At 39.8% G+C, this 27,774-nt stretch overlaps 1 protein-coding gene across 2 annotated transcripts; it reads right to left on the reverse strand.

Moving 5' to 3' along the window:
* Positions 1-50: 50 nt before the first annotated feature.
* On the reverse strand, positions 51-26,237 carry LOC119730818 (protein-glucosylgalactosylhydroxylysine glucosidase-like). Of its 2 annotated transcripts, none has more exons than XM_038203852.1 (11): positions 26,180-26,237; positions 23,038-23,180; positions 19,548-19,759; positions 17,992-18,202; positions 14,673-15,271; positions 12,434-12,643; positions 6,655-6,864; positions 4,273-4,502; positions 3,228-3,386; positions 1,867-2,011; positions 51-367 (listed from the first exon to the last, which is right to left on the reverse strand). In XM_038203852.1, the coding sequence occupies exons 1-11, from the start codon at positions 26,210-26,212 to the stop codon at positions 315-317; spliced, it is 2,205 nt and encodes a 734-aa protein (XP_038059780.1). In that variant the 5' UTR covers positions 26,213-26,237; the 3' UTR covers positions 51-314. The 2 variants fall into 2 exon arrangements, with proteins under 2 accessions (XP_038059780.1, XP_038059781.1); XM_038203853.1 differs by lacking the exon at positions 26,180-26,237 and adding an exon at positions 25,403-25,430.
* Positions 26,238-27,774: the final 1,537 nt, after the last annotated feature.

Genomic DNA, 27,774 nt, shown 5'->3' on the forward strand with positions numbered 1-27,774 from the left:
GGTGAAGGGCAAAACCTAGTTTCAATAACAAAATGTTGGATGGCTTTTTGGGAGGGATACAAGAATATATTGCACTCGCTATTCTGACTCATGCAATATTGTTATAGCTCGTGCAATACATTCTTGTATTCCCCTCAAAGCCATCCAATATTATATAATTGTACAAATCATTACACACCAAGTGTATTTTGACACAATAATTATCATTGTTTTAAACAATTTGGAAAGTCTTGAAATGAAAGGCAAGTTTGACTCAAACCATTTCAGTTAGTCCAACTCCAATATCCAACGTTGACACCGTGCTGACTCTCCAATCATACTTCCTTGATGAGTGCCCAGCTGATACGGTTTATCAACACTGGTTTCCCTGTTTGAAAAAAAGAAAAAAAAAACTAAGAGAAAGTTCTAAAAATCTCCAGAAACCAATATAAAACTGTACTGTACTGTTTGTAATTGTATGGGCACTCCCTAATACAAGCTGTGCCTTTTTGGCTGTGCCTCCAAATCCTACTCTTCTACTTATATACACTGTATTACTATTGATTGATGGAATTGGAAATAAATGTGATGCGATCAAGCTAAATGAGTCGTTTGTCAACCCCGGTCAAAATTTGTTTAATTACAGCTTTGAAAAGAGCACAATCTTAGCGTTACTGCTGTGAAAACCGCATGCTGATACCATCTTTAGTTCAAAAATTATTTATCGAAGTCGGAACACCAAGAGATGTGATGAAGTGATGTGATGAAGTGATCCTATTTTGGCCTGAATCTCCAAATGCAAATTCCCGACAAACGACTCTTGTAGCTTGATCGCATCACAAATGTTGATGAAATGTTGATGAAATGAAATCAAACACTAAAATTGTGGAAGACTGAAAGCAGTAAGCGGTGAAAGTATGTCATGTGATTTCATTTGTATTTAAAAATGTTCACAAATATCAGCTTTTCTTATAATTATGGCTTCTACAAATTGAATTCTTAACCCTAACCCACCTCACTCCTCCAAAATCCTCCTGGCGGTTTTGGAGGATTCTAGAAGATTGAGGATGAATGGTGATTGAATCAAATGAGGATTCTGGAGGATTGAGGATGAATGGTGATTGAAGCACATGATGATTTTGGAGGATTGAGGATGAATGGTGAATGAAGCACAAGAGGATTTTGGAGGATTGAGGATGAATGGTGAATGAAGCACAAGAGGATTTTGGAGGATTGAGGATGAATGCATGTTGAGGCGGGACTGTCTGATGATTTTGAAAAATTTAGGCGGAGTTGAAAAATTTTGGAGGATTTTGGAGGATTGAGGATGGTTGTAAGCAACAAGGGCCTAGGGGGTTATGTGTGCGAGTAGCAACTACAAAACATGTTTGTATTTGTTGGATTTAAAATATCAGCCCTATTTTATTGCTTGAATATACCTTTTTCGCATCTAACATCTTGCCATGCAACACATTTTTTGCGGTATGAGCACTGTTATTTTCAAATGGACTTCAGCTTTGGAAATCATTCAGTAATTATTTTATGACGTACAAAAACAGTGCAAAAATGTAAACTTTGACACCTTAACACGGGCCGACAGCTCTAGATGCAGCTCAATAAAAGCCGATAAGCTGGGGAATTGCTATTGCCACATGCCTGCTGCATAGCGCATCCATTCATGGACAACGGCTGAATGCCTGCACGTACACATTCCACCCAATGTGCAACTGCCCTTAGCCGAAGAATACCAGCCTCAAGGGGTTAAAGCCATATTTTGCTGTGATCACCACTTTGAAGATGTTTCAAATAAACTTACTGCAATAAAACAAATTAAGAAAAATTAACATCACCTTGAAATGCACTGATATAATAATTTCTAAGAGTCACCTTTGACAAGATCATAGACGGTGCCTTGTGCAGTTTCCATTTGTAGCTTTGCTGCACCTTGCTGCTGGTCCGTTAGTGTTACTAATACTGTCTTCTCTGTGGCAATAAAGTCAATCTCAGAACCAAGGTAGTCAAGTCCTCTCACCTACAAATCAAAATAAAGGTTGGGAAACTAACAAATGTAAGTTTCACTTAATAATAAACCATTCTTGTAAAAGCTCATTCCGTCAATAAGACCCCAATGCGCTGTACAGGCATAATAACATACAGGTGTACAATTAGAGTAAATCTTTAAAAATTTCAAATAATACACAAAAACACGGCATATGTAAACAAAAGCCAACACAAATTGACGAGAATGATTGGCTGGAGAAATGTTCAAAGTCAAAGGATAAGCAGATGGGTTTTGAGTAGAGTCTTGAACAGTTGGAGTGTTTCAGGAGCTGTACATGAGAATGATCGCTGGCTGTACGTTACTGTGTTCACAGTTCGTCATTGTAGAATGGTAGCAGCGTTTGATCTAAGAGTGCGAGAAGGTTCCTTGATGCAGATAAGGTCGCGTAGGTAGTTTGGTGCTTGACCGTTGATGGCTTTGAAAGTTAAAAGCATGAGTTTGTATATGAGCAGACTTAGAGCAGATTGCTGTGACTACAGGGTGAGTAAAAATAAACAATACCCAAATGTTGGGACCATTGTTTAGTGAAGGTCTGTATGTAATAATAATAATATCGGAGTCTTATATAGCGTACGTATCTACCAACAATTAGGTACTCAAGGTGCTGGAAATTATGTCTATTAATAAAGAAAGGTAAATAAAGTTTCAAATCTAGGGTATGAAAGCCCAATTCATAAGCTTTCTTTTAGTACAAGAATCATTCAAATCACTTATATCACTTATGATCTTTTCAAGTTACGGAGTTTTAAACACAACTGGCGTTTTAAAGTTCTGTTCAGGATCACAAAAAAGTTGAGTGTTCTTTCAGCAAAATGAAAAACAATCACATACGGATGTGCGTGAATTGTTTTCGTTTTGCTGAAAGAACGCACACCTGTTTTTGTGATCCGTGGACAGAACTTTAAAATGGTGGTTGTGTTTAAAACTCCGTAACTTGAAAAGTACATGAGTGATTTGAATGATTCTTGTACTAAAAGAAAGCTTATGAATTGGGCTTTCATATCCTAGATTGTAAAAGTGCTACATGCAGAAGTTCACTCAAACAATGACCCTGACATTTGGGTTTCATTTTTTTTACTCACCCTGTATATGTGGCTTACTTGTCATGGGAATTCTTTAATATCAAACTGTACGTGTAGCTTTGTTTATGAAAACTCAATCCACTTCCTAGTCAAATGTTACAAACCTCAAACTTGGTTGTCCCTTTAGGAAGGTCAAAATTGAATAAGAGATGATCGGGTAAGATACGAAACCCTCCATAGCCGAAGAGAACTGACTGCAGGAAGCCTCCCATGCCAGTGATGAAGTTAACGGCCCCATGCCCAGATGCCGTCTCAGTCCACACCTGCCAAGGCAAAGCAAAGATAATTGATTGGAGAATTTAATCTGACAGGTGGGCAGCAGGTGATCAAAGATCAAGTTTATAAATGCACCTGGGAGGTCAGTTCACTTGAAAGACGAAGTGACCTTGGTGATCAAGCCGACTTGTAGGGTTTATTTGTCCTGAAGGTCAGTTCATGAAATGGGGTCTACCCGATGTTCCGCAATACCTATTTTCCCCAATACCGATGTTCCCCGAAATCGTTAGGATTAGGGTTAGGGTTGGGGTTAGTGTTGGTGTTAGGGTTTGGGTTTAGGGTAAAGATTTCAGGGAACATCGGTATTGAGGAACAAAGGTATTTGGGAACAAAGGTATGCACCCCATGAAACTGTGAGGCTGCCTTGACCAGGATGTCATGTTGTCTTGCAAATTCAAGACAGCTACACTCAAGAGGCCAAGAAAACATGTACACATGCTCACAAAGGACAGGAGAAGTCAGGTTGGCGTAGTGGTACTCTGGCCCCGGTTTGATTTCTGCTTGGACCACATGTGGACTGGGTTTCAGTCCCTACCTGATTCCGTGGGTTTTTCCCAGAATATTCGTCTGGGGTTTTCCTCCCACCTCTAAGACTGTAATCTTCTCAATGTCTTCTCTCTATACATTTCTTCAGGCTTTCACGTTACAGTGCCTGGGGCACATTTGAGGAATCCGTGGTTTCATGTTTCGTGACATTCTGTAGTTGATCACATTGCAACTATCCTCTGCAAGTCTAAGTACTGATCTGATATCACAATGATCTAAGCAAAATCAACCCCAGGATGAAGAATTACAAAAAGATGTCAAGATTTTGTTACTTTGGTAAAACTTCTTGCTACACGTATCAATGACAACAATGACACACAGACTTACTCTGAATGGCTGTTGAATGTTCTTGAAATTGCGTAGAAACATCTCACGTTGTTTGTCAGGTTGCTGTACTTCACCATATCCTATAGAGAACATGGACCATGACATAGCGGGACCATTTGGGTCTGTGACAGGCTGATAGGTCTGCAAGTCGTTATAGCGTGAAACATTGTCCATCTTGACATTGAGTGGAAAGCCCAGTAGAATCGAGTCAGCTTGCTTGACAGTTGTGCCTGGTCAAGAAGAAGCACAATAATGAACATAACTTCACACAAAAATTACGATTTGACAAATTTCTGCTTTGAGAATCTTTTTAGCAGAGATGAAACTGGCATAATAAAACGGGAAATTGGCCTAACAAAAATACGTGCCCGAAATCTGGGCCGCCCTGCAGTTACACACACATGAATACAATTGTACATGTATGAACAAGTACCATACACTTCATGCCTAATTTCCGGACATCAACTCCTGTCTTAATTTCAATACAAACAAAATTTTACGATGAAAAAAATGGTCAGTGTTTTCATAAAATCAAAAAGACTGAACTATGGTTGGCGTAACAGAATCATCAGCAAAGAAGATCACTTCTTTCTTGAGAAAGTCGAGGAAAAAGTCCAATTAAAAGCCAAGGGCACCATTCATGACACAACTTCAATCATGTCCATGATTCAACCAAACAACTCCACTAATCCACTTGTATTTGCATCATACGTGGGAAAAAATTGGGCATTATCGTCTTTTTCTTCCAACAAATGCCAATGAAATGTATCACTAATACTCTTCGCCATCCTCAAGATAATCATTGGGATTTGTAAAGCATTGCAGGCTCAAGCAAATGACTGGAACATCCCCTAATTTGCTCTGTGGTCTATCCTGCTAATTTGCTTCCCAGTCATGTGACACCTCACTTCTCACTTTTTTTTGTTGGCATAACTGTGAGCTGGATGGGAACATCCTGTGCGATCAGATAACCATTATTTGGTTTGAAAAATATTAGACTAAACAGATTTTAAAATCTCTGATTTCCCCCACCACTAATTCCAACTGCATTGTTTTACTTTACATTGTATTACTTGATGTCCCTTGCAACCAGTGAACAAGAATGTGCTTGGACCACTGACAGTTTGGCCACAATGTGTTGTGTAAAGACAAGTTCATACTCGGCAACAGAAGTGAACACAACCGCCAATTTTTGACGTCACATCAACTTTTCCCGCTGCTACTTCACAAAAGTTGAACATCTTTCAAGTTGCGCAAACGGTCCATGGTGAATGGTCCCACAAGGACAAATTGGCTTATTTGCACTTGAATTCCTATGTAGCATGTACTGGCCTCTAGGCAGTTAAAGGGACACTAGGTCCTGAAACAGCCCAATTGGGCTACAAAACGCGCTTTGAACGAGATTATGTTGATCAGAAAGAACATTTAAAACTAGGATAGAAACATCCACACAACTACCCTTTAAAAATTGGGCGTATTTGTGATATTCCTGTATTATGTGTACGAGAACGAATTTCGGGGTCCACTTTTGCGACCCCATAAATTCGAGCCGTTTGGATGCTAGTTGTGATGTCATTCGTACGCGTAAAGTGTTCGCCTTTTGCGAATGTTGAAGAAACCATTTTTTTTGCATTGGTGATTGGTCACCGCTGATCCCGAGACACACAACGTGTATATCGTACACTACAGAACGACACGAAAAACGTATTCGTACTTTGTCGTGTCCAATGTAAACAACCGGTTTTTTTCGTCTTTTCTCAGGAACGGTAAGACATTAGGTTGGTTTCCTTTCAACCACATGTTTGAAATAGGATAAGTAAACAATCCAAAACATGAAATTTTCAGGGATTTCGGGACCTAGTGCCCCTTTAAGGAAACATTTCCAGTAAATATATACCATGAGAGCCTTACCTGGAGTCAGTGTGAATAAACTGACTTCCACATTTCTTTGTTTTTTATTGTCCCAGCCACGTGGTAGCCATGCCCAGGTCATCTGTCACTAGATCCTAGTATGGACCATGGTGCATCCACTAGAGGGGGTGTAAGTCTTGTGATCCTACTGGAGGGGTTGGAAATTGGCGGGAAAACCTAGTGTGCTTGTGCGCAATTACTAGGCTTGTGTACAAATGCATTGTTCACATAGGGATTACCTCGATCACCCCTGTGGCCAAAATGGAACTGTCAAATGGCATTGAGGAGGGTAGTGTCTGGTTTCATTGACTGTTTATAGGGCCGGAGTGATACCAGGGGTTAATCTGGGTGAATGGTGGACTTTGAGGGCCGGGTAGCTCAAATTACATTGTGTCAGTGATTGGTTCCATGCAGCCGTCTAATATCACAGCGCCAAAAATTAGCACGCGAAGGGTTAAAAAGATAACTGACCTATTTCATATCCCTCGTACTCCGGATGGTACTCGTGTGTCGTATTATACAGAATCAGTAGTTTATCAGCAATCTCTGTCCACGCTGGTGGTGCGGTAACATTGATGAACTTGCCTGCATAGGCTGGTAAGAGCAGGCTGACCTGAGCTACTGAATTAGTGTAGACGGAGTTGTTGACATTGGAATGGTACTCGTCTGGCGGCTTCACTCCTACAATGTAAACAAAAAATACAACCTCAGGCGTCACAACCATGCTGTAGGACCTACAAATTAAACCCAATGTGGAAGACGGGGAACTGTACAACCTCTACTTCAAGAGCTCAGTTCTCAGTGTTCTGAAGGGAAAACAGTGGCCTCTAGTCAATACAAACACTGTATTTCTGGTTATACAGGGTGAGTAAAAAAAAGCGGAATCCAAAGCCCCCAAATATATATTTCATATTTAAAACAAGTCAGGTGTGTTTACAAACACAAATGCCCCGCAACCGTGACTGTTTCCATGACATAACACCACTCTAACATCAAATTACATGTACCTTGGTCAAATGGAACGTTCATTGACAGCATAAGTGTCTTCTGTAGGTTTTATATGAATTAATCCCTAATCCCTATGATCTCAGAATAAATACAAGATTTCTATTGTTTTAGCCACTGTGACCTTGACCCTTGACCTTTCGACCCCCAATGCGATAGGCTCCTTAGGATTGCCAAGGACAATCCACAAACCAAATTTGAAGTTCATATGTAAAGTATATCTCAAGTTATCACACTGACAAAATTTCTATTGTTTCAGCCACTGTGACCTTGACCCTTGACGTTTTGGCCCCAAATGCAAAAGGCTTCTTAGAATTGCACTGCCAAAAATATATTTCTTATTTTGAGAAAAAAAAACTTAAAACAAGTTTTTTTTTCTAGGGAGTGACACAAGAAAATATTTCTAAAAGGCCAATTCTTGTTTTAAGAAACTTGTTATTAGATTTTTTTTCTAGTGTTCTTGATTTAGGATAAATAATTTTCTTAACTTTTGTCAAAATAAGAAAAAAAATTCTAAACTTTTCTCAGTTATGTTTCTTATTTTAAGAAAAACTGCAAGAAAATTTTTCTTGTTACAATTTTCTAGGGAGTGACACAAGAAAACCTCTTTCCTTTTCTTGAATCAAGAATATAACCCCTTCATATTGCAAAAAAAAATCTAGTTTTTTTTCTTGTTTCTTACTCAACTTTTGTCAAATTAAGAATATTTTTTTCTAAACTTTTCTCAGTTATGTTTCTTATTTTAAGAAAAACTGCAAGAACATTTTTCTTGTTCCAATTTTCTAGGGAGTGACACAAGAAAACCTCTTTCCTTTTCTTGAAACAAGAATATAACCCCTTCATATTGCAAAAAAAATCTAGTTTTTTTTCTTGTTTCTTTCTCAACTTTTGTCAAATTAAGAATATTTTTTTCTAAAGTTTTCTCAGTATGTTTCTTATTTTAAGAAAAACTGCAAGAAAATTTATATTGCTCAATCCACCTGAAATCAACTTTTCTCAGTTATGTTTCTTATTTTAAGAAAACCTGCAAGGACAAATTTCTTGTTACCATTTTCTAGGATTAGGAATGACACAAGAAAACCTTTTTCCTTTTCTTGAATCAAGACAATTAACTCCTAGCTGGAATTGTAATCTTGGGTGTTTTTTTTTGTTTCTGCTGAGGTTTTCTTGGATTCCAAAAGAAAAGACATCATAAATCTTAGTACAAATTAATGAGAATTGTTTTCCTACTACAAGAAAACAACTTCAAGGCAAAGGTATCCATTCATCATAGCAGCAATGGATGCCATGAAGACATTGTGTTAACATTTAACAAATAAAAGTCCTTTGTTTCAGGCTTACCTTTTTTAATCACCCTGTATAGTTTGCTCATTTCAATAATAGTATTTTCACCTTACATTACAACTTTATTTAAACATTTTGTCACTGTCATAACTAGGCCAATATACATTTTTATTGGTGAACTTCAAACCTAGTTTTGAGCATTATTCTCCAAACTTAGATTTGCTTCTCAGGCAGAGCCTAATCGCCAAACTCAGATTCACTTCTAAATGGAGGAATAAGAACATCTAAAAATCAATTGTCATATCAGTGACTGCCACTTTATATGTTACTTTCTATAAAAGAAAAGGAATTGCTATCTCACTCATGCTTAGTGGGTTATGTGTGCAATGTTCAATATGTATTACAGTATGCATACATTTGCAACTACCGATCCGAAACTTACACAACTTTCAATCTTTTCAATCCTTAAACATCTTCAACAATAAAGTTCATACAAATAGCCATCCTTAATCTATGATAATTAAGTTAAAACATGACAATAAAACTAACATTTGTACCGGTACATACCTCTGGCAGAATAAAAATGATGGAAATGATAAGTGAATGTTCAGGCCTGACAGCTGAAACAATACACTTTTAAATTTCAGTTGGCCACTCCCCCAACAGCGCCCTCTGTTGTTCTGGCCAAAGTCATACAATTTTAATTTCATTCAAGAAAAGTTTTCTTAAAATGAGAAAGTATTTTTTTGTACAATGCATCAACAAAGAACACTTGGCAAGAATAATTTTCTTGAAGTGTAGCATTTTTTGAAGACAAGAATTGTTTTTATTAACAGGAAATATTTTCTTAAAATAAGAAAATAGATGGCAAATATGAGAAAAACACAGTTCGTAGTTCTTAAACAAATTTCTTATGTAAGAAATTTTCTTAAAATTAGAAAATTTTCTTGTAATGAGAATAATTTTGAGAAAAAAAATCTTAAAAAAAGATATAATTTCTTCAAGTATATTTTATTAAATATTTGAAGAAGTATTTTCTTGCCCATTTTCTTTTTTCTTACAAATTATCTTAAATCTAGAATATTTTTCTAATTTCAAGAAAAGTTTTCTTAAGTAAGAAAATATTTTTGGCAGTGTGCCAAGGACAATCCACAAACCAAATTTGAAGTTCATATGTAAAGTATTTCTCAAGTTATCGCGCTGACAAAATTTCTATTGTTTCAGCCACTGTGACCTTGACCCTTGACCTTTTGGCCCCAAATGCAAAAGGCTTCTTAGAATTGCCAAGGACAATCCACAAACCAAATGTGAAGTTCATATGTTAAGTATTTCTCAAGTTATCGTGCTGACAAAATTTCTATTGTTTCAGCCACTGTGACCTTGACCCTTGACCTTTCGGCCCCAAATGCAAAATGCTTCTTAGGATTACCAAGGACAGTCCACAAACCAAATTTGAAGTTCATATGTTAAGTATTTCTCAAGTTATCGCGCTGACAAGATTTGTCCGGACACACACACCCACACACCCACCCACCCACACACACACCCACCCACCCACCCACGGAAGGACAAGGCAGAAACAGTATGCCCCTTCGGCTTCGCCGCGGGGCATAAAAATATGTAGCACCAACCATAATAATGATTGGAAAGCCAATTTCATAAGCTACTTCTAGATGAAAAAAATTATTGAAATTGCTCAATCCGTTCAAAGAATATCACCATTTAAACGCAATGACCCTAGAACCTGTCTCGTCCAAAAAAAAGCTATTTATTGTGTGTTTTGACTGTTTGGAACAACGAAGAAAATGACACAGAATACTTGTACCAACAGCTGTCACCAACTGTAGCACATAATACCTTTATTAACAACCCTGGTTAGGCAAACAGTATGATTTATAAAATCATTTTTTGTTTTAAAAGATGGGCCTTCAAAAGGAATTTGTTGAATATTTTTAACGTTTAAACTGAGATTTATCGCTGGTGATGTTTGAAGACAATTTGTGACGATTCTTGAAATCGCATTTTCTGGACCAGACAGGTTTTAGGGTCATTGTTTTTAAATGGCGATATTCTTTGAATGGATTGACCAATTTCAGTAATTTTTTTCATCTAAAAGTAGCTTATGAAATTGGCTTTCCAGTCATTATTATTTTTGGTACTACATATTTTTATGATTATATGAAGTATAATTGTTGGGGTTTGGGTTCCGCTTTTTTGACTCACCCTGTAGCAAAAATAAAGAATCAGTCCTGACTGTGCATTGATGTGCAAATTTAGTAAAGCAGATTGTTCAGTTTGATGATCAAGGCATGGCATTTGGCACACAGTCAGAGTATGTCATGGTAAAGATATTTGGCTATAAAACTATCGCAGATTTGTCCTTTGAAAAAATATCATAGAATAACGAGATTTTCAAAAGTTTCAAAATGGCGGCCATTGCATGTTATTCTATGTTATACAACACCTGAATAAATCCCCGTCATCTGATTGGTGAATTGTAGATCACGTGACATATTATTATTCGGTATAATGCACGGTGCGACCATGCGTTATACCCATGCGTTATACCGTTTCACTTTGCGCTTGTTCCATGACGCGGTATTTGCGTGCACAATGCATGCTGGTGTGCGCGTTCAGCGTAGCGCGTATTGTTCCAAAGAGCCAGCGCTACAGCGTTGGGTTCAAACATTTTCGTGAAGGGGTAGTTCAACATCTTTAAAATCAAAATAAATTGTAGTTTATAATTTACCAATCAAATGACGAGAATTTATTCAGGTGTTGTATAAAACAAATAACGAATGTTTTACGTTCGTGCGATGGAAAGAATAATTTCATGAGGTGACAGATTTAATGTTCTATTCCACTCGGCTTCGCCTCGTGGAATAGAACATTCAATCTGTCACCTCATGAAATTATTCTTACCATCGCACTCACAAACATTCGTTATTTGTATAATATTTTTTTCAAAAGACAAATCTGCGATGGCCTATAGACATGATAGACACACTCTGACTGTGTGCCAAATTTTATGCTTTTATCATCAAATGAACAATTCCATCATATTGTGCACCAATCTGCCTGACTATGAATGAGACCGGCTCTCCACCTATTACAAAAATTCTGATATACATGTAACAAACGTTTTGGTTAGGTCCAGCTGAGTTCGTATTAATGAGAGTCGAATGCACTGTGAATTGTGCTTTTCCACACAAATCTGATATAACAGGATTACGAAGAAGAATTGGCTCTGTGTGCTCACTCTTTGGGGATAAGTGTCGAGGCAAAGTGAGGAGGGTTAACCAACTTAAATAAATGATCCAAACATAAAACATGAAACTAATTTCTGGTCCATGCCAATCGGACAACAAAACTTAGCAGATATATATACACTTAACAAATCTGATCTTCATCAAGTGGGGTACTGCAGGTTTCGTCCTGAATTTTTTTTCCCACTATTGCCAGACTATTGAAACACACTCTTAACTAGTCCGTGGGCCTTCTCACTTGTCCGTGTGATTTAATTTGTTCTATAGAAGTTTAATTTTTTTTGCACGAGAATGTCATAAACAACACTGATCATGTAACAGCTGTGATCCTGAGGCAATCTTTAATTTTGGGAATGCTAGCGATATTCGGGCAAGATTCCGTGGTGCCACGGCATGAAACAAGCGTCTGTGTGTCAATATCAGATTATTTTTTCTACAACTCCAGCTTTTCTTAAAACGCAGAAATCTGCGGATATTATACATGGAAATGTTGCATGCCTTATTACAATAATTTTGACTCGCCAGCTGGCGGACTACTTAGGAAATGTTTTGACTAGTCCGCTGCAGTTTTTACTCGCATTTAGCGGGCGGGCTGCAGCTAATGTCGAACCCTGGTACTGTAGTTTTCAGGAGGATAGAGTTAGAGTAACCACAATGTAATTATTAAAGCAGGCAAACCAAATCTCTGGACATACCTTTGATTTCATAGTATCCTGAAGCGTTGTTAAACTCAACCCGACTTTCCCAGTACTTAGCCAGTTCTGATATCATCTCGTAACCACGTCGGTTCTTTAAGAAGTCTACATCTCTTAAGACATGAAGATACTGCTGGACAGCGAAGGATATGTCTCCATTTATGTGGATCTCCTGCAGACTGTAAATCTCTGCTGGGCAGACTTCTGCACCTGTTGAAAATACCAAGTTTGGATTTGTTATGTCTTCTCAAATTATGGTGGGAAACCTATTTCAATTTCTTCAACCGTAATGACCTTGACCTTTGACCCATGGGGTCCAAACTCAATAGCTTTTAGAGAACACTAAAGACCAACCCACACACACAAACGTGTGTTCACCGTCGATCATGGACGTCCTATTGTCCCTCTTTTGTTTGTACACGAACTTTTTAGGAAGACTCCCATAGGTTTTGTACACGACCCCAATCGCGGACGTATGCTGGGAATCGTGGACAATATTGTTCTCTGGTATTTTTCGTCCATGGTTTGAAAAGATGAACATGTACACCAAGTTTGAAGTTGAAATGTCACGTCCTCAGGTTATGGTAGGAACCTGATTGCTTGCACGCACACCCACAATCTTGTTTTGTAACTGTCGGGAACACACACCTGTTCAGCGATAGTATTTCTGGGGACCGAAGACACTATCGGAAAATAGAAGTCCCCATAACTCAGTCCTAAATTCCCTAACAAAGAAAACTTCCCAACCCCAAGGTGCCAGCCAGGGCAAGGAAGGACAAGGCAAACGCAGTATGTCCCTTCCAGTTCCAGCAATGAACCTACATGTAATTGTTTCTGTTCCGTTAGTTATTAGTTATTAAACCATTGCTACATGAATACGTCACAGTATTGTTAAAAGTGTGGATTCAGAACCACACATCTGTTACACTGGTCAAATAGTGTGGATTCGGAATGACGAATCCTTAGTAAAGTGTGGATTCGGAAATATGAATCAAGTCGGACAATTGTTCTACGTTCTGCTCTCCATAATGAGCATTAACAGGACCGTTTGCATGAAAACTTTCCTTCTGAAAATTACCAATGAATCGTCACTGTCTGAAAGAAATCGTCGTCTGAACTATCCATGTTGACATAAGGAGCCTACACACAAAATGACTTGGTTGTACGGGTGTGGCGATACACATGCTACAATGTGTGATTATGTATAAGAGCCTCAAAAAACTCCCTTGTAAATTACCCTAATGGCCACAACGAGATATGCAAGTCTTTTCATCTCCACTTTCTGGACTGTTAATTGACAATACTTCTTTTGACAAAATGGTTTAAGTCGAAGCATACACTCGCAAGTGAGGATTTTTAATTTACGAATTCACTTGAAGCTTCGTGTCTTGTGAATTCTGAAATTACGAATCCACACTTCCTCATGTATTCTGCTTAACTTAAACCATTGCTATGATGTCACACTATTGTTAAAAGTGTGGATTCGGATCTACGAATCTCTTACGCTGGTCACAAAGTGTGGATTCGGAACAACGAATCTTTAGTACAGTGTGGATTCGAAATTACGAATCCGCACTTTGAACACGTTGGACTATTATTCTCCATCATAACGAGCATGAATAGGACCGTCTGCGTGAAAATTTGCTTTCCGAAAATTACCAGTGCATCTTCACTGTCAGATTCTCCGCTGTCACTGCAAAACCTACTTTTAGTCAGAAAGAAATCGTCGTCTGAACTATCCATTTTGACGTAAGGAGCCTATACACACAAAATGACTTGGTTGTACGGGTGTGGCGATACACATGCTAAACACGCCAGGAAAAAATGTTGCAACCTGACGCCACTTCCGCACTTGTGTACAAAGTCTATGGAGAGTCATTTCAAGTATTTCCTAACAAAATTGGAAACATTTCTCAGTCCCAGATTCATGTCTTATCGTCATTCTTGCAACGAATGACCTTCATTGAGATGATATATGAAGAAAAAAGTGGCGTTAGGTTGCAACATTCTTTCCAATACTTCTGTTGACGCAATGGTTTATGTTGAAGAATGCACTCTCAAGCGTGGATTCTTAATTTATAAATTCACTCAGCGCTTTGCGCTTCGTGAATTCTTAAATTATGAATCCACACTTTCTCGTGTATTCTCCTAAGAATTCACCAGGCGCGAAGCGCCGAGTGAATTCATAAATTATGAATCCACACTTTCTCGTGTATTCTCCTTAACAGATCTGACCCACCTGTATAAGCCATCTCCCATGGATACTCTGCTCCTTGGTAACCTCTCGACTTGGCTAGCTCCTTGGCAGCATCCAGGTGATACGTCCTGGATTCCAGCATGGCTCTACCCAGCTTGGGATGAAACAGAAGCATTGTGGGATACATCCACGTCTCTTGATCCCAGAAGACGTGTCCCTGATAATCTGTCGCAATGCGACCATGAGCTAAACCACCAGGGCTTAGTCCGTAGAAATGATAAGGGGTGGTCTGAACATCGTAGTTGAGGGATGGTAGAGAACTGAGAATATAGTACATGCTGCCATGGATTGCTTTAGAAAGTGTTATGTCATCGACCTCAATTTGTCCGTGTAGCCATTTATCCTGCCATGCTCTACAATGATTACTGTACAGTATTCCTTCTAAAGCCATCTGCGTAGCATGCATATGAGAGGCTACTGCAATCATTCTATTGGGACCAATGGCGGTAATGAAGGTCCATGTTTTAGAGTCTTGATTCGAGGGCAAGGTGATGCTGTCAGGAATGATCGTCCAGTTGACGGCAACTGAGATGGTGGAACTTGTACTGGTCTCTGACTCTACAGTGTTGCCGTACATCATTCTGTTATACAAAAAGAAGAAAATCAATTGTCACTAAAGATTTGACCAGTTAGAATATGCAGCCACAGTTTGGGATCCCCATCAGTCAAATCACATCAACAAACTGGAAAAAGTACAGCGGCAAGCAGCAAGATTCGTAACGGGTGACTACCAAAGAACATCAAGTGTCACAGACATGCAGCAAAATCTTCAATGGCCAAGCCTCCAACACCGCAGAAAAGTCAGCAGGCTCACGATGCTTTATCGCTCCATCCATGAAGAAACTGCCGTTGACATCCCTTATTGCATCACCCCAGTAGAACGACCACAAAGAAATGGACATAATCAGTGACTACGCTTCCTTGCGATGCGGCACACAAGCGTACCACAAAAAAAAATTCCCAAAGAAGATTGAAGACTGAAACGAGCTCCCTGATGAACTTATCCATCAAACATCATCATCCCAATTTAAGACAGCCCCAGGAAAACATTATGCATCACAACCTTAATTTCACGCTTGCACGGCACCAGCGTGAACTTGGATGATGATGCCGAGCGGCAATATCCAATCAACTTTCTGACATTCTGAGATTCTGAGATAAAGAATGTAGCCTTGGTCAAGGCGTTCAACGATGTACATATAGAGTCCGATGATCAAGGATCAGCCGCCAACAAAACGGGAGCCGCGCGCTGTGCAATAACACGTACTGTACAAAGTGCGAACAGTGACCTCGCGCGGCTAGTCTACAATATGCAAATTAGGTGGTGCTGTAAGAACACCTTGGAACATGACCTATCTTTTTCGGGCAATTTTTGTTATTTTTGTCCCAGGATTTACATCGAGTTATATTTGGTCTGCAGACTCAAAACATTTGGAGAATGTAGCCACACTATCCAGCTCTCTGCCCAAGTAAAATATGAGCCTCCACGACCAACTACTGAAAGATAATGTCATCTTTATTTGCATACAGGGTCGACGCTGGAACTCCAGTGACAAAATAAAGAAAAACATAAGCCAAGGCTCACGGATGTTCCAAAGGTTTCATTCAACACCACTTGATTTGCATATCATAGCCTAGCAGCGTGAGGTCGCTGTTTGTGCTTCATGCAGTACGTGAGTGCAAATGTTATTCACGGTCAACCATCATCGGACTGTATTGCCTAACGCCATGACCAAGGCCTTAAAGAATGATGACAAATCTCTCATCTTTAACCTTTAAATCTTCAATCTTGAACTATTAAGGTTACTGATTCCCCTCAAGTCAAGTCAAGATTAAACAAGAATCCATTGATATATTCTTTGTTTCAGTGAACTAACAAAAAAAAAACCTGCGAAATCTTCCAAAAAGGATCTGGAATGGTTAGGGTTCAGGTAAAGTCATTTCAGCTGTGCCGAAAATTAGATAATGGTTTAATGGGATATTAAAAATGTTTTCAACTTTTAAATTTGCTGCTGTGGTTCCTATACCTCCAACCTTTCAGATTCCCAAATCAAAGCATGAAGTTATATATGACTTACCCCTAACCACCCCTATCCTTCAAAATCCAACTGCATGTTTTGTTGGAATCTGTTTGAGTCAGAACTGCACTAGTAAACTGATTATGCTTAAACATGGGGTCAATCATACCACCATAATCAGAGTCCAACAGTTTGGGTGTAGAGTTTACCACAGGATGTTGGATTTTGCAAGAGCGAGGAAGGTTTCTAGTAAATCACTCAAAGGGGTTAGTACACCCAATCAGCGCAGCTCAGTCACTATTAGCAGATGCCATTGTTCTACCACACAATGCACATGATGTTAAAGATAAAAGTAGTGCAACTTGATGAAATGTTCTTTTAAGGTTGCCAAGGCCAGCAGCTGATGAAAAAAATCCAAAAGTATGCAATGATGCATTCAGTGAACTGTTTAATCGACATACTAGGTCATGCTTAAAAACACTGACCCACTAACAGTCCCCAGGGGCCTGCTACATCCAATAGAGTGCTCTGGCCTCTTGGTTAAGGGCACTGATTCGTGGTCTGTGGGTAAAGCTGCAGATTGTGGGTTCGAGTCCTGGCGGGGTCATGGTGCGTGTGCCCTTGGGCAAGGCACTTTGTCACTCATTGCTTCTCTCCACCCAGGAGTAAATAGGTACCTGTGAGGGCAGAGATGTTTACTATGATTGAATTAGCTGCCTAGCGCCTAACATGCTGCATCGAGCTGTATACTCCCCAGGGAGCTGAGATAGTATTTGGAATGTTTCAGTGGCCCAATGAGCAGGGGTAACAATGATGTAGCACCGTGAGCACCAGTACCTGGTGGATACATGCACTTTATAAATATCCACTATTATTATTATTATTATTATTATGTGACTTTTCTGCTTAATCCAACACTGTCCCACACAACCCAACTTTCCAAGTTGTTGCGTACCTGAATATATAAAATGACTGGCAAACTCAATCCAACAGAATCCAACTGTGCTTATATCTCTGTTTCCTGCTGAATACAATACAGTCCAAATTGGCATTATTCACCGTTACCATGTACCCAACAGAATCAGACTCTGAATGTTTTCAGTTGCATACCGAATCCAACAGATTTCAACAGGAATATATACAAGGCGTTTACTGCTCAATCCAACAGGATCCAACGGAAATGTTAAATAGTTGGATCTTGTTGGATTGAGCAGGGTTAGGGGCAAGATTTGTGACGACAGAGCATAGTGTTTTGAATTTCTTAATTAGTCTTTGATACAAACCTTGTTCCTTCATCTGGAGCTGTGTTCTTGAAGTTGATGTCTTTGCTGTTTATCCCAGTATTATTGACTAACTTGAGGATGATAGGATCAGTGGTTGGTCCTCTCCTAGAGATAATGATCTGATTGACAAGAATGTAGGAGAGTTCCTGATGGGCATAGAGTCTCTGCTCTATCAAGGCCTCCTTGGTAGTGACTTTACGATGGAATGTTCCTGGAAAAGTTCATATACATAGCCAGCTTTTAGCTTACAGATATGAAATCTGGTCTTTCTAAAGTGTTGAAAAGTTGTCGGGTTAGAAACTCGGGTTAGAAACCCAACTTGAGGAACAAAACTTTAATCAGTGCATCCCTAACATACATGTACATGTATGCCTCACACAAAACACATTTGAACTTCCAACTCCAAGCCAATTTTAGAATATGACTTTCTGCAAAATAGCCATTCCTCCATTCCTGAAATAAACCTCAAAACTTCAGCAATTATTTTCTGAGAAAATCATGGATAAATGTAACATTTGATGTCAACCGAACTCCATCATACTCAACATAAACGGGATGAACCGGTAAACTAAGTGAACATGGTGCATGGCCTGGATGTGGATAATGGCCAGATCCCAAACCATTCATCAGTACATTTTCGGTCAGAAGTCAAACAAGTCAGAAATTCACAAATTTGGAACGATTTTACTTCATGGTTTGTGACACACCAGTCCCGCCATGTCTATGGTATGTGCCTCGTGCGTGTAGTGCTAGATACCTCCTTATATGGAGATCGAGGCACACGCGCGGTCAGAAATCCACAAATTTCGAACGATTTTACTTCATGGTTTGTGACACACCAGTCCCGCCATGTCCATGGTATGTGCCTCGTGCGTGTAGTGCTAAATACCTCCTTATATGGAGATTGGCGCGCACGCGAGGTGCACATACTACATGGTGCGGCACAAAACGCAGCCGTGTTTTATCAGCGGCCTCTTGACCAATAGCAATGGGTAAACTGTCTGAGGTATTTATGAATTCCAATATAATACCACATGTTCTACTGGCTTGTTGGCTAACAACAAAAATCAAATTTTTATAATGGCATTTGAAGTTCAAATTAGGTTTTGCCCTTCACCAACGTGTAAACACTGTATACTCAGTGTGTTACCTCCCAAGTGATTTTTTCAGCTTTCACTCGGGAGGTAACACACCGAGTATACAGTGCTTACATGTCGGTGAAGGGCAAAACCTAATTCGATTTATATAACCCCGACGGAAAAAAAAATTTCAACCTTATGAATAGTTTATGCGGTACCCGCTGCTATGTACATCAGATTCGAACCAGCCAACTGATCCGGTTAGCCCGGTGGTGGAGTGGAAAGACGTCTGCACTAGACAGCAGGAGGTCGTGGGTTTGAGTCCCAACCGAGTGATTTTTTCAACTTTCACTTGGGAGGTAACACACTGAATATACAGTGTTTACGCGTCGGTGAAAGGCAAAACCTAATTAGATTTACATTACCCCGACACACACACAAAATTCAACCTGTATGAATAGCATTTGAAGTTCTTACCATTTTCAAGATCCAGCGAGTAAGACTCTTTTGAGACGCTGACATTTGAAGGCAGAGAGACTTGAATGGCTGCCGTTGATGGAATTCTGGCTCGATGACTTGCTCCACCACGTCCATTGTAAACTCCATTCACATAAATAGTATCACTGTAGACTACTGTTGCTAGGTAACCGTTACCGACCGCAGGAAGGCAACAAGTCTCGTTTGGAAGTCTGAAGAGTCAAGATGTAAATGATCAGTCTTTTCTATGCAATGTTAAAGGTGCTTTTGGCCCAATAAAATAGCTTCTCATTGATACGCTATTACTTGATAAGGGGCAATTGTTTACCACAGTAAATATTGAATTCTTGGTAAGCATGCTATGGTAATGCATTGGACTCTACGGCACTTTGCTTGACTCTAAAGACATCCACGTGTGGGACAAACTGTGAACAGCAGAAATGCGATTATAATTCATCTCTTTTCGCCTCAACTAAGGGGCTACTTGTGCATGTCTATACACACTGCCATTGCAGTAGTCTTGAATCCAGATGTCATTGATCTATAGCGATGATTGCATTGTTGTAGAACACCCTTCCACAATATTTTTTTTTACTTTCTCAGGCTAACATCTTTGGAAATTTGCAGCAATAAGGTAGTGGCCAAAATTAGACCATTGGTGTAAATATTAAAGCTATAGTCCATCATCAGGTCTCCGAGTACAAGTACTTGTACTTCCAAGTACGAGTACTGTACGTACGAGTACTGTACTTCCGAGTACGAATACGAGTACGAGTATTTCCGAATACGGCCATACGGCAAATGGTTCATTGTGCGTAATTGGACCAGACCCAGTCAGACCGATATACAGACCCACTCACAGCTAGCTGTTAAATGTGCTTGCCTGGATGTGCACAGAGGAAAATTAGGAAACTTCGATTTCTCCACAAGCCAATCAACCATTTCAAACTGAAAGTATCGATAAAATAAGGCAGTGGTATATAAAGTCAAGCCATACCATTTCCCCTCGAGTACTGCTATTCGAGTACTAGTACTTTGATGATCGAGTAAAATTTCAACACGTCGAGTACGAGTACTTTGCTGCCCAAGTACGAGTACTGTCATTTTGAGTACCAGAACTATTCGAGTACGAGTACGAGTACTCCAAAAAAAGTACTGGAGTACGAGTACCAAGTACGAGTACTACAACAATGACATGTACAAGTATGGCTATCAAGAAACTGGGGAAATCTCTATAGTCCGACATCCAGTGATGTAGTGCCTTGATGCTGGGCCTTGGCCTTAAGGCTGCCTTAAGGCTTGATTTTAGGGCCTTGGCCTTGGCCTCGAGGCTTGAGGGCAAAAGCCTTGGCCTTGGCCTTGAGGGTTCAGGGCCTTGCAATTTTGAGTCGAGGCTCTTCAAGGCCCAAAGATTTTTGCATTTTCCGGATAAATCTGTTCGAAATTTTGCTGTTACCATTTTAATCGTATTACCATGGAGGAGGGAGAATTGTATGTCAATATAGAAGTTAATCATTATATTGTTTAGTTAAACCATATTGAAGACCTGAACTTATACTTTAATAGATACAGTGCAGTCATAAAACGGTGTAGGCCTATGCGAGCATGTTGATTGCAATTAAAGAAATGTTGTTCTTCGTAACGAGCAATTCGTGATGATAAGGGCGGATCCAGGGGGGCCAAAAGGGGCCATGCCCCCCCCCCCCTCCAAAAAGAAACCATTTTTTTTATGTGACGTCGTAATAAAGGCAGGCAATGAGTAAACCACCATCTTTTCCTCAAAAAACATCGGTTAAAATGGTCAGAAATTGCCTCAAATCGCACCGCTGAGCATCTCGAATCCAAACATTTTTTAAGCGGGCCCCAAAGCCCAAGCCGTAATTTCTTGACCCACTTTTTTGGGGGGACCAACATTTCTTTGCCCCCCCCCCAATTGTGTTCTGGATCCGCCCTTGCGTGACGATGTGTCACTCATGTGACTATAATTAGTTCTATATCAGTGGTCATTTCATAAAACAGGGCCTTGGCCTTGAGGGTTAAGCCTTGGCCTCGAGGCTTGAGGGTCAAAGCCTTGGCCTTGGCCTTGGCCTTGAGGGTCAAAGCCTTGGCCTTGGCCTTGAGGGTCAAAGCCTTTGCTCCAACACTGCCGACATCCCATTGGTCCGACATCCCATTGGTCCGACATCCCATTGGTCCAACATCCCATTGGTCCAAAATCCCATTTGTCCAACGGCCCACTGGTCTGATGTCCTATTGGTCCGACGTCCCATTGGTCTGACGACATATTGGTCTACACGTTCCATCGGTAGATACGTTCCTTCGGTCTATACCTCCCATTGGTCCGACGTCCCATTGGTCTGACGTCCCTGTCGTCCCATTGGTCCGAAGTCCCATTGGTCCAAGGTCTCATTGGAACGACATCCCATTGGTCCGACGTCCCATTGGTCCGATACCCCATAGGATTAGGGTTTGGGTTTGGATTAGGGTTAGGGTCAGTTAACCTGAAACAGTGGAACTATACATTATGTTTCATCGGACCAATGGGGCGTCGGCCAATGGGGTTGGACCATTGGGACGTCGGACTATCAAGACGTAACCCAAGAAACTGGCCTGTCAGTCAACTGCAAATGTCTCAAACTTAAAATAGCCAGTGTCTTGATCGCTTAACGTTTCAGATATTTTAAGGTGAACAGAATGTCTGAAATATAAATGTTTTTTTTTACAGGTTTACATTTCAGACATTCAGGGATTATGTTTCAGACATAAAATGTCTGAAAGGTTGACAAAATGTCTGACATCATTATAATCGCCACTGTTCTCATTTCAGACATGGTTCGCAGTGTCACCTACCGTACCTGTGACTTACTGTTACAGCCCGATAGTCCGAAGCTTCTTTAGTCCGAAGATTCTTTAGTCCGAAGGGTCATTAGTCCGAAGGTTTGTTAGTCCGAATTCAATAGTCCAAAGGTTCGATAATCCGAAGGTTCAATAGTCCGAAGGATCCATTAGTACAAATATAAAATAAGGTTAATTAATCCGAAGGTTCGATAGTCCGAATAGAAAATAGGGTTCGATAGTCCGAATTGAGAATAAGGTTCGATAGTCCGAATAGATGATAAGGTTCAATAGTCCGAATATACGGTAGGGTTCGATAGTCCAAATCGACAATAAGGTTCGATAGTCGGAATTGAGAATAAGGTTCGATAGTCCGAATGGGCAAACGGTTCGTCAGTCTGACACTTCGGACTATCGGACCTTTCTGTTGATTCGGACTATCGGACCTTGTTGTCAATTCGGAATAATGAACCTTCGGACTATTGAACCTTATTTCATTTTCGAACTAACGAACCCCCTCTTATGGAAATTGTGTGCATTTGGACTATCAAACCTTCGGACTAAAGAACCTTCGGACTATCAGACCTTTGGACTATCAGGCAGCCCCCGTGACTTACATGTTTATAAATCAAAACTTCCAGTCTCATAAACTTACACTGCAGACTCAAAGACATTAGCAGATGGGGAGATGTCCTTGTATTTCTGGTTGCAGGGACAGGCATTTGTGTTGGTTACTATTAACCAGCTTAGTGTCAATGCAAAAACGCAAGATGCAGACAGGAACATTGTTGGGTACACCTGAAGAATATAGCCAACACAAAACCAAAGGAAAATTAATGTCACACTCACAACAAACATTCGTCACAAGAGTCATTCCATGAAGTTGAGGAACACGCCATAATTTTTCTGAGGTCTGATTATAAAATAATTTTTCTTTGTTATGGAATGATTATTTCTAAAGCAAATGTCATTTGGCAATAAGGTTATAAATTTAAGATAAGCTTTTAAATGATACCACGCTCAATGATATTCAAAAATAACTTTCACACCCAAATTCTGTAAATGTTATGGCGTCCGGCATAAAAAATGAGGAAAAAGTGTGACAAAGAAACCTACATTTAAAAAATAACTCATTTTGAAAAGAAAACAAGTGGACTGGAGTTGAGGTTTTACACAAATTATAGCGAGAAGAGGTAGGTCTACCCTTTCTATTGAAAAAAGTAAATATCAGATGTTAAAATTTTTTGCCAAAATGCACAATTTAAAATTGGGTTGTGGATGTAACACATGGTGTCCGCTGTTTCAAATTATGTTACATCCACAACTGGCTTGTGCAAAGTTTTCTTTTTGCAGTAATTTAGGTCGGATGACCCCAATATTTCATGACTGAACTGGTAGGCCTATTTGTAATGCAGTGATGCGAAAAGTAATTATAATTATGCATGGCGCGTGAACAGTGCGCACAAGAACAGGTGTGCACGTGAACAGCTGCGTTACATGTACATAGGTGCATGCGCGTGCACGCGTGCGTACGCTAAAAAACTTCGATAATAATATTTTGGGAAAGAAGTTTGTTTTTTGTGATTAAAAAGAATTTTGGAAGGGAGTTGGTTTTTGGCGATGGAAGAGAGAAGATGTACATTGTAATGGACCGATCCAGTAAGCTCCGCCCAGTGCACACGTGGGCAAATTAACACGTGCTCCTCTCCAATGTCACGCTGCATTTTCCTTCCGCGCGCATCATACGCGCGTGCACGCATGTCGGACTTTAGTGCACGCACGTCGGACATAAATCACGGCTGTGATTGGTCAGAACACCATGGGGCGGTGCTTACTGGATCGGTCCATTGTGGCACAGTTGTAATAAAGTCGGAAGACGTTTTGTAACATCACACAACTGAAGTATCCTCACTGTTTTTGGTACAAGACTGAATTCCCCTCCTACACTTCACACAAAGGTTCCTGGGATCCGTTCCTGAATCTGACAGCTTTACAGTAACATAATGTGATCGTAGTCTGTGCAAATAAATGTTTTGGCCAAATATGAAGAAAATCTCATGCCTGGGGGCACATGGTTTCCGTGTTACATACACAACCGGTTGACATGGTCACGCCTAAAATATGAAAATCATGACCTGCAATCTGGGTCATTCTATAAATTTGGGGTCCAAAGTGTGACATTTTTCCTGTCCCTGTTACCTTGGTACTTTGTAATTTGCCATTCAAGCATCATTAAAAGTGACTTCAAATGATTGTTTATTTGTTGGGTAGGTAGTTTGCTATTCATAATCACTCTTGGAGGATGACTGCATTAAGGAGTGCATCAGAATTATACAATCATAGATGTCAGATGTAACAGGGACGGGAAAAAAAGTGGACCCCAAATTTATAGAATGACCCATCTGCAATTGCCCTCGAAACAGAGATTTGGGGACAACATTTCTAAAGTACACAAGCAACATTTATTTAGTTCCATTCATATCGAGGTGAAGAATACCGCATTGTGATGTTGTGGTGTCCGACATGTTACATCCACAGCCATTATTTTTGTTGTTGGAAATAGGCGAAACAGTTTTAACAGTCTTTAAAAGTAGTACTAAATTAAATGAAGCTACATGTATTTGATGATAAACTCAAGTTTGGTGAAAATTTGAAGCATTTTGAAGTAATTAATAATGAACAAAACAAGGTTTGGATGTAACAGGACGTGGCTTCTGGTTACATCCACAACTTCTCTATGTAGTCAATATACTTTGTGTACAAATTTACCAACTTTCCAAAAAAAATCGTGTAACTTAAATTTGAATGAATTGTTAAACCACAATGTATGCTATCAAAAATGCATAAACAAAACTTGTACTTAAGGCAAAATAAAAAAAAACAACATGTTTAGCGTCCTGCCTCTTTGACAAAAAGGAAGGAGGAGGCCCTTTTTTTTTTTCTTTTCAAAATGGCCGCCCGATACATTTTTCAATGTTCAATTTTGTCCCCGTTACACACTAATTGCAACTGCAACTCACCCCAAACTTGCCTGGAATAACCATTACACAGGTCCTTGAAGTAAAAAACGATCCACGATGAAGATTCAGCCTACAATTGCAGTGAAAACAGGAGAAATAACCGCTAACTTGACAACCTTGCTGGATTGGCCAGGACCTCAACTGGTTTGTGCACAAAAAAATTTTGTACAATGAATGGCGGTCGATTAACAGGCACAGAGAGCGATCGCTGTCAACTACTCGGTTTTGCCGGCTGCGCTGGCTGTTGGCGCATGACGTCACGCGGAAGCGTATGACCCGATGACTGTTTCATGCACTATTGGTTGCGGTTCCAGTACCAAAGCTGTGATGCGAGTGGTAAACCTTATATTAGTGCGAATTTCCAGATTCATTTTTACACGTTTGCGTATCAAAATTTTAAAATGAAATTTCACAAAAATTAGACATCTGAAAAAGGCAGCACTTTCTGACTAGCCTATAAAGAGGGTGAGTATGCTTCTAAAGCAAACAAATCCTACAAACTAAGCCTAAATGTGAAAATCAAAATTTGGCAAAGTCGACACGATTTTTGGGTACATGTGGATGTGTGGCCTATGTTTACGGTGGCAGTCACCCTGGCAGTAGGCCACATTTATGGGGCTAGTACTAGGCCGTAATTGTCAAATATTTGTTGCCTTCCAAACTCTCCTGTCACGAAATGTTCGGACACAGTATTTCGCATGTGTTATTTTGACATGGTTAGGTACCTATAAGGTGGGTTCAAATCCTTGAAATATCAAACAAAAATGTGAAATTTACCAGAATTTCGCTCACCGCGCCGTCAGTGACCATACACACATGTCCCACACGTCATGCACGTGATGTGTGACTGACCTCCTGTCATCTGTCGATTGAGGGCGCTTTAATTCGCTTGTAGCAAAAGAGTGAACTAATTCTTAAAAACTGAGCCCCATTAAAAAACGGTAAAATCAACCATAGCTAGCTCTATGAATCAACCAAGTTCAGGGCAAAATAGCATGCAAGTCGACATCACTGGGGTTTCTTAAACAAAAATACATTATTGTCGTGTCCTTCATTTTTTTTCAACAATTTTTTGGTGGATTAGCCAATTACATTTTAGCCAACAAAATCACCTCACGAAAAGTAATACCTGGTAAATAGTTCGCCTGCATAATGTAGCCTTTTTGTACAATTAACTTTGTGGCATATCCTTCCAATTTTTCAGGCATGGAGGACTCATTTTCAACCGTGATTTTATCAAGCCTGCCCTCAATTGGAAGCCCAGAAACCAGGGAGTTGATCCTTGGCTATATTTACACAATTCCAGAGTTTTATATAAAAGTCAAACGGGCTCGATCCGTTTTCAAAAGAAATTGTGTGGGTGCTACTTTTTTGCTAGTCATGGCTCGCGTAGAAATTCTCACTTGAGTGCACTGCACAACATATGGGCAGATCATTGGGGAAGATAGGACACTCCGCTTGAAAAAGTGAAACAGGAAGTAGGCCTACTTGCTCATACTTCAGGAAAGTTGTAAACTTTTTAAGCAATCGCCGCCAGAGTCCTATATTGATTGCATTAACTTTGCTCGGTCACCCCGCCCCCCCCCCAAAAAAAAATATTGATAAGCATATTGCTAAATCTCATCTTACTATTTTCTTCGACACTACTTTAATTTCCAAATGTATTCATACTCGTTCATTTTTATTTATTGGTTTATATGTATTGAATTAATTTCTCGGTGTATTCGTCTTTTTAAAGGTTTTTTTCCCATAAATATAGGTTTTCCCGGCCAAGTGGGCAAATTGGCAACCAATCACCCATTTTCGTACGAATTTGAAGGCACGTTGAGATCAACATTCAATTACCTAAAAACACCACTCAATTTCCCATTAGAAGCATGCAATTTCACATATTAATCATGTCATTTCAAAAATAGGGCATTCAAATTAAATTTACACAAACGAGCATCCAAATTCGTCGGAGCTTCCAGCTGTGTAAGTTTGGTCATTCGAATTCACCATTAAGCAAGCATATGTGAAAAGTAAGCAAAGCAATTCGAAATAGGTCCTTGCATGTCGTTCCGTTGTTGTTAGAATAAGGTGGAGTGTTTTTGTTACAATTTGGAAAGAACCTGTCTCCCACAAGACTCTGCCACTACTCTGATCACCATGCAGACTGCTAGATTGAAGCACTAGAAATATCAATATGCCAGCTCATGGGCGTTACATGAGAATTTGAAACGTAGACCGTGATCATCATCGAAGACTTTTCCATGGCAATGCCCAAGACGCATGCATCTTGAACGCGTGCAGACAATCTTGGCGTGACAGATCTTCTGCTGCAGGTCAATTGTAGCCACGTATCTGAGACCTGGCAGACGGGAAATCCTGCC

The sequence above is a fragment of the Patiria miniata genome, unplaced genomic scaffold, assembly GCF_015706575.1.
Source record: "Patiria miniata isolate m_02_andy unplaced genomic scaffold, ASM1570657v1 HiC_scaffold_22, whole genome shotgun sequence".
Lineage (NCBI taxonomy): Eukaryota > Metazoa > Echinodermata > Asteroidea > Valvatida > Asterinidae > Patiria > Patiria miniata.

Coding starts and splice junctions, on each gene's coding strand:
- LOC119730818 (XM_038203852.1), bottom strand. CDS start 26,212: ATGGTCACTGACGGCGCGGTGAGCGAAATTCTG. Junction 15,272..17,991: donor GCTCCAGATGAAGGAACAAG/GTTTGTATCAAA, acceptor TTTGTATAACAG/AATGATGTACGGCAACACTG. Junction 2,012..3,227: donor AAGGGACAACCAAGTTTGAG/GTTTGTAACATT, acceptor TTTGATTTGTAG/GTGAGAGGACTTGACTACCT.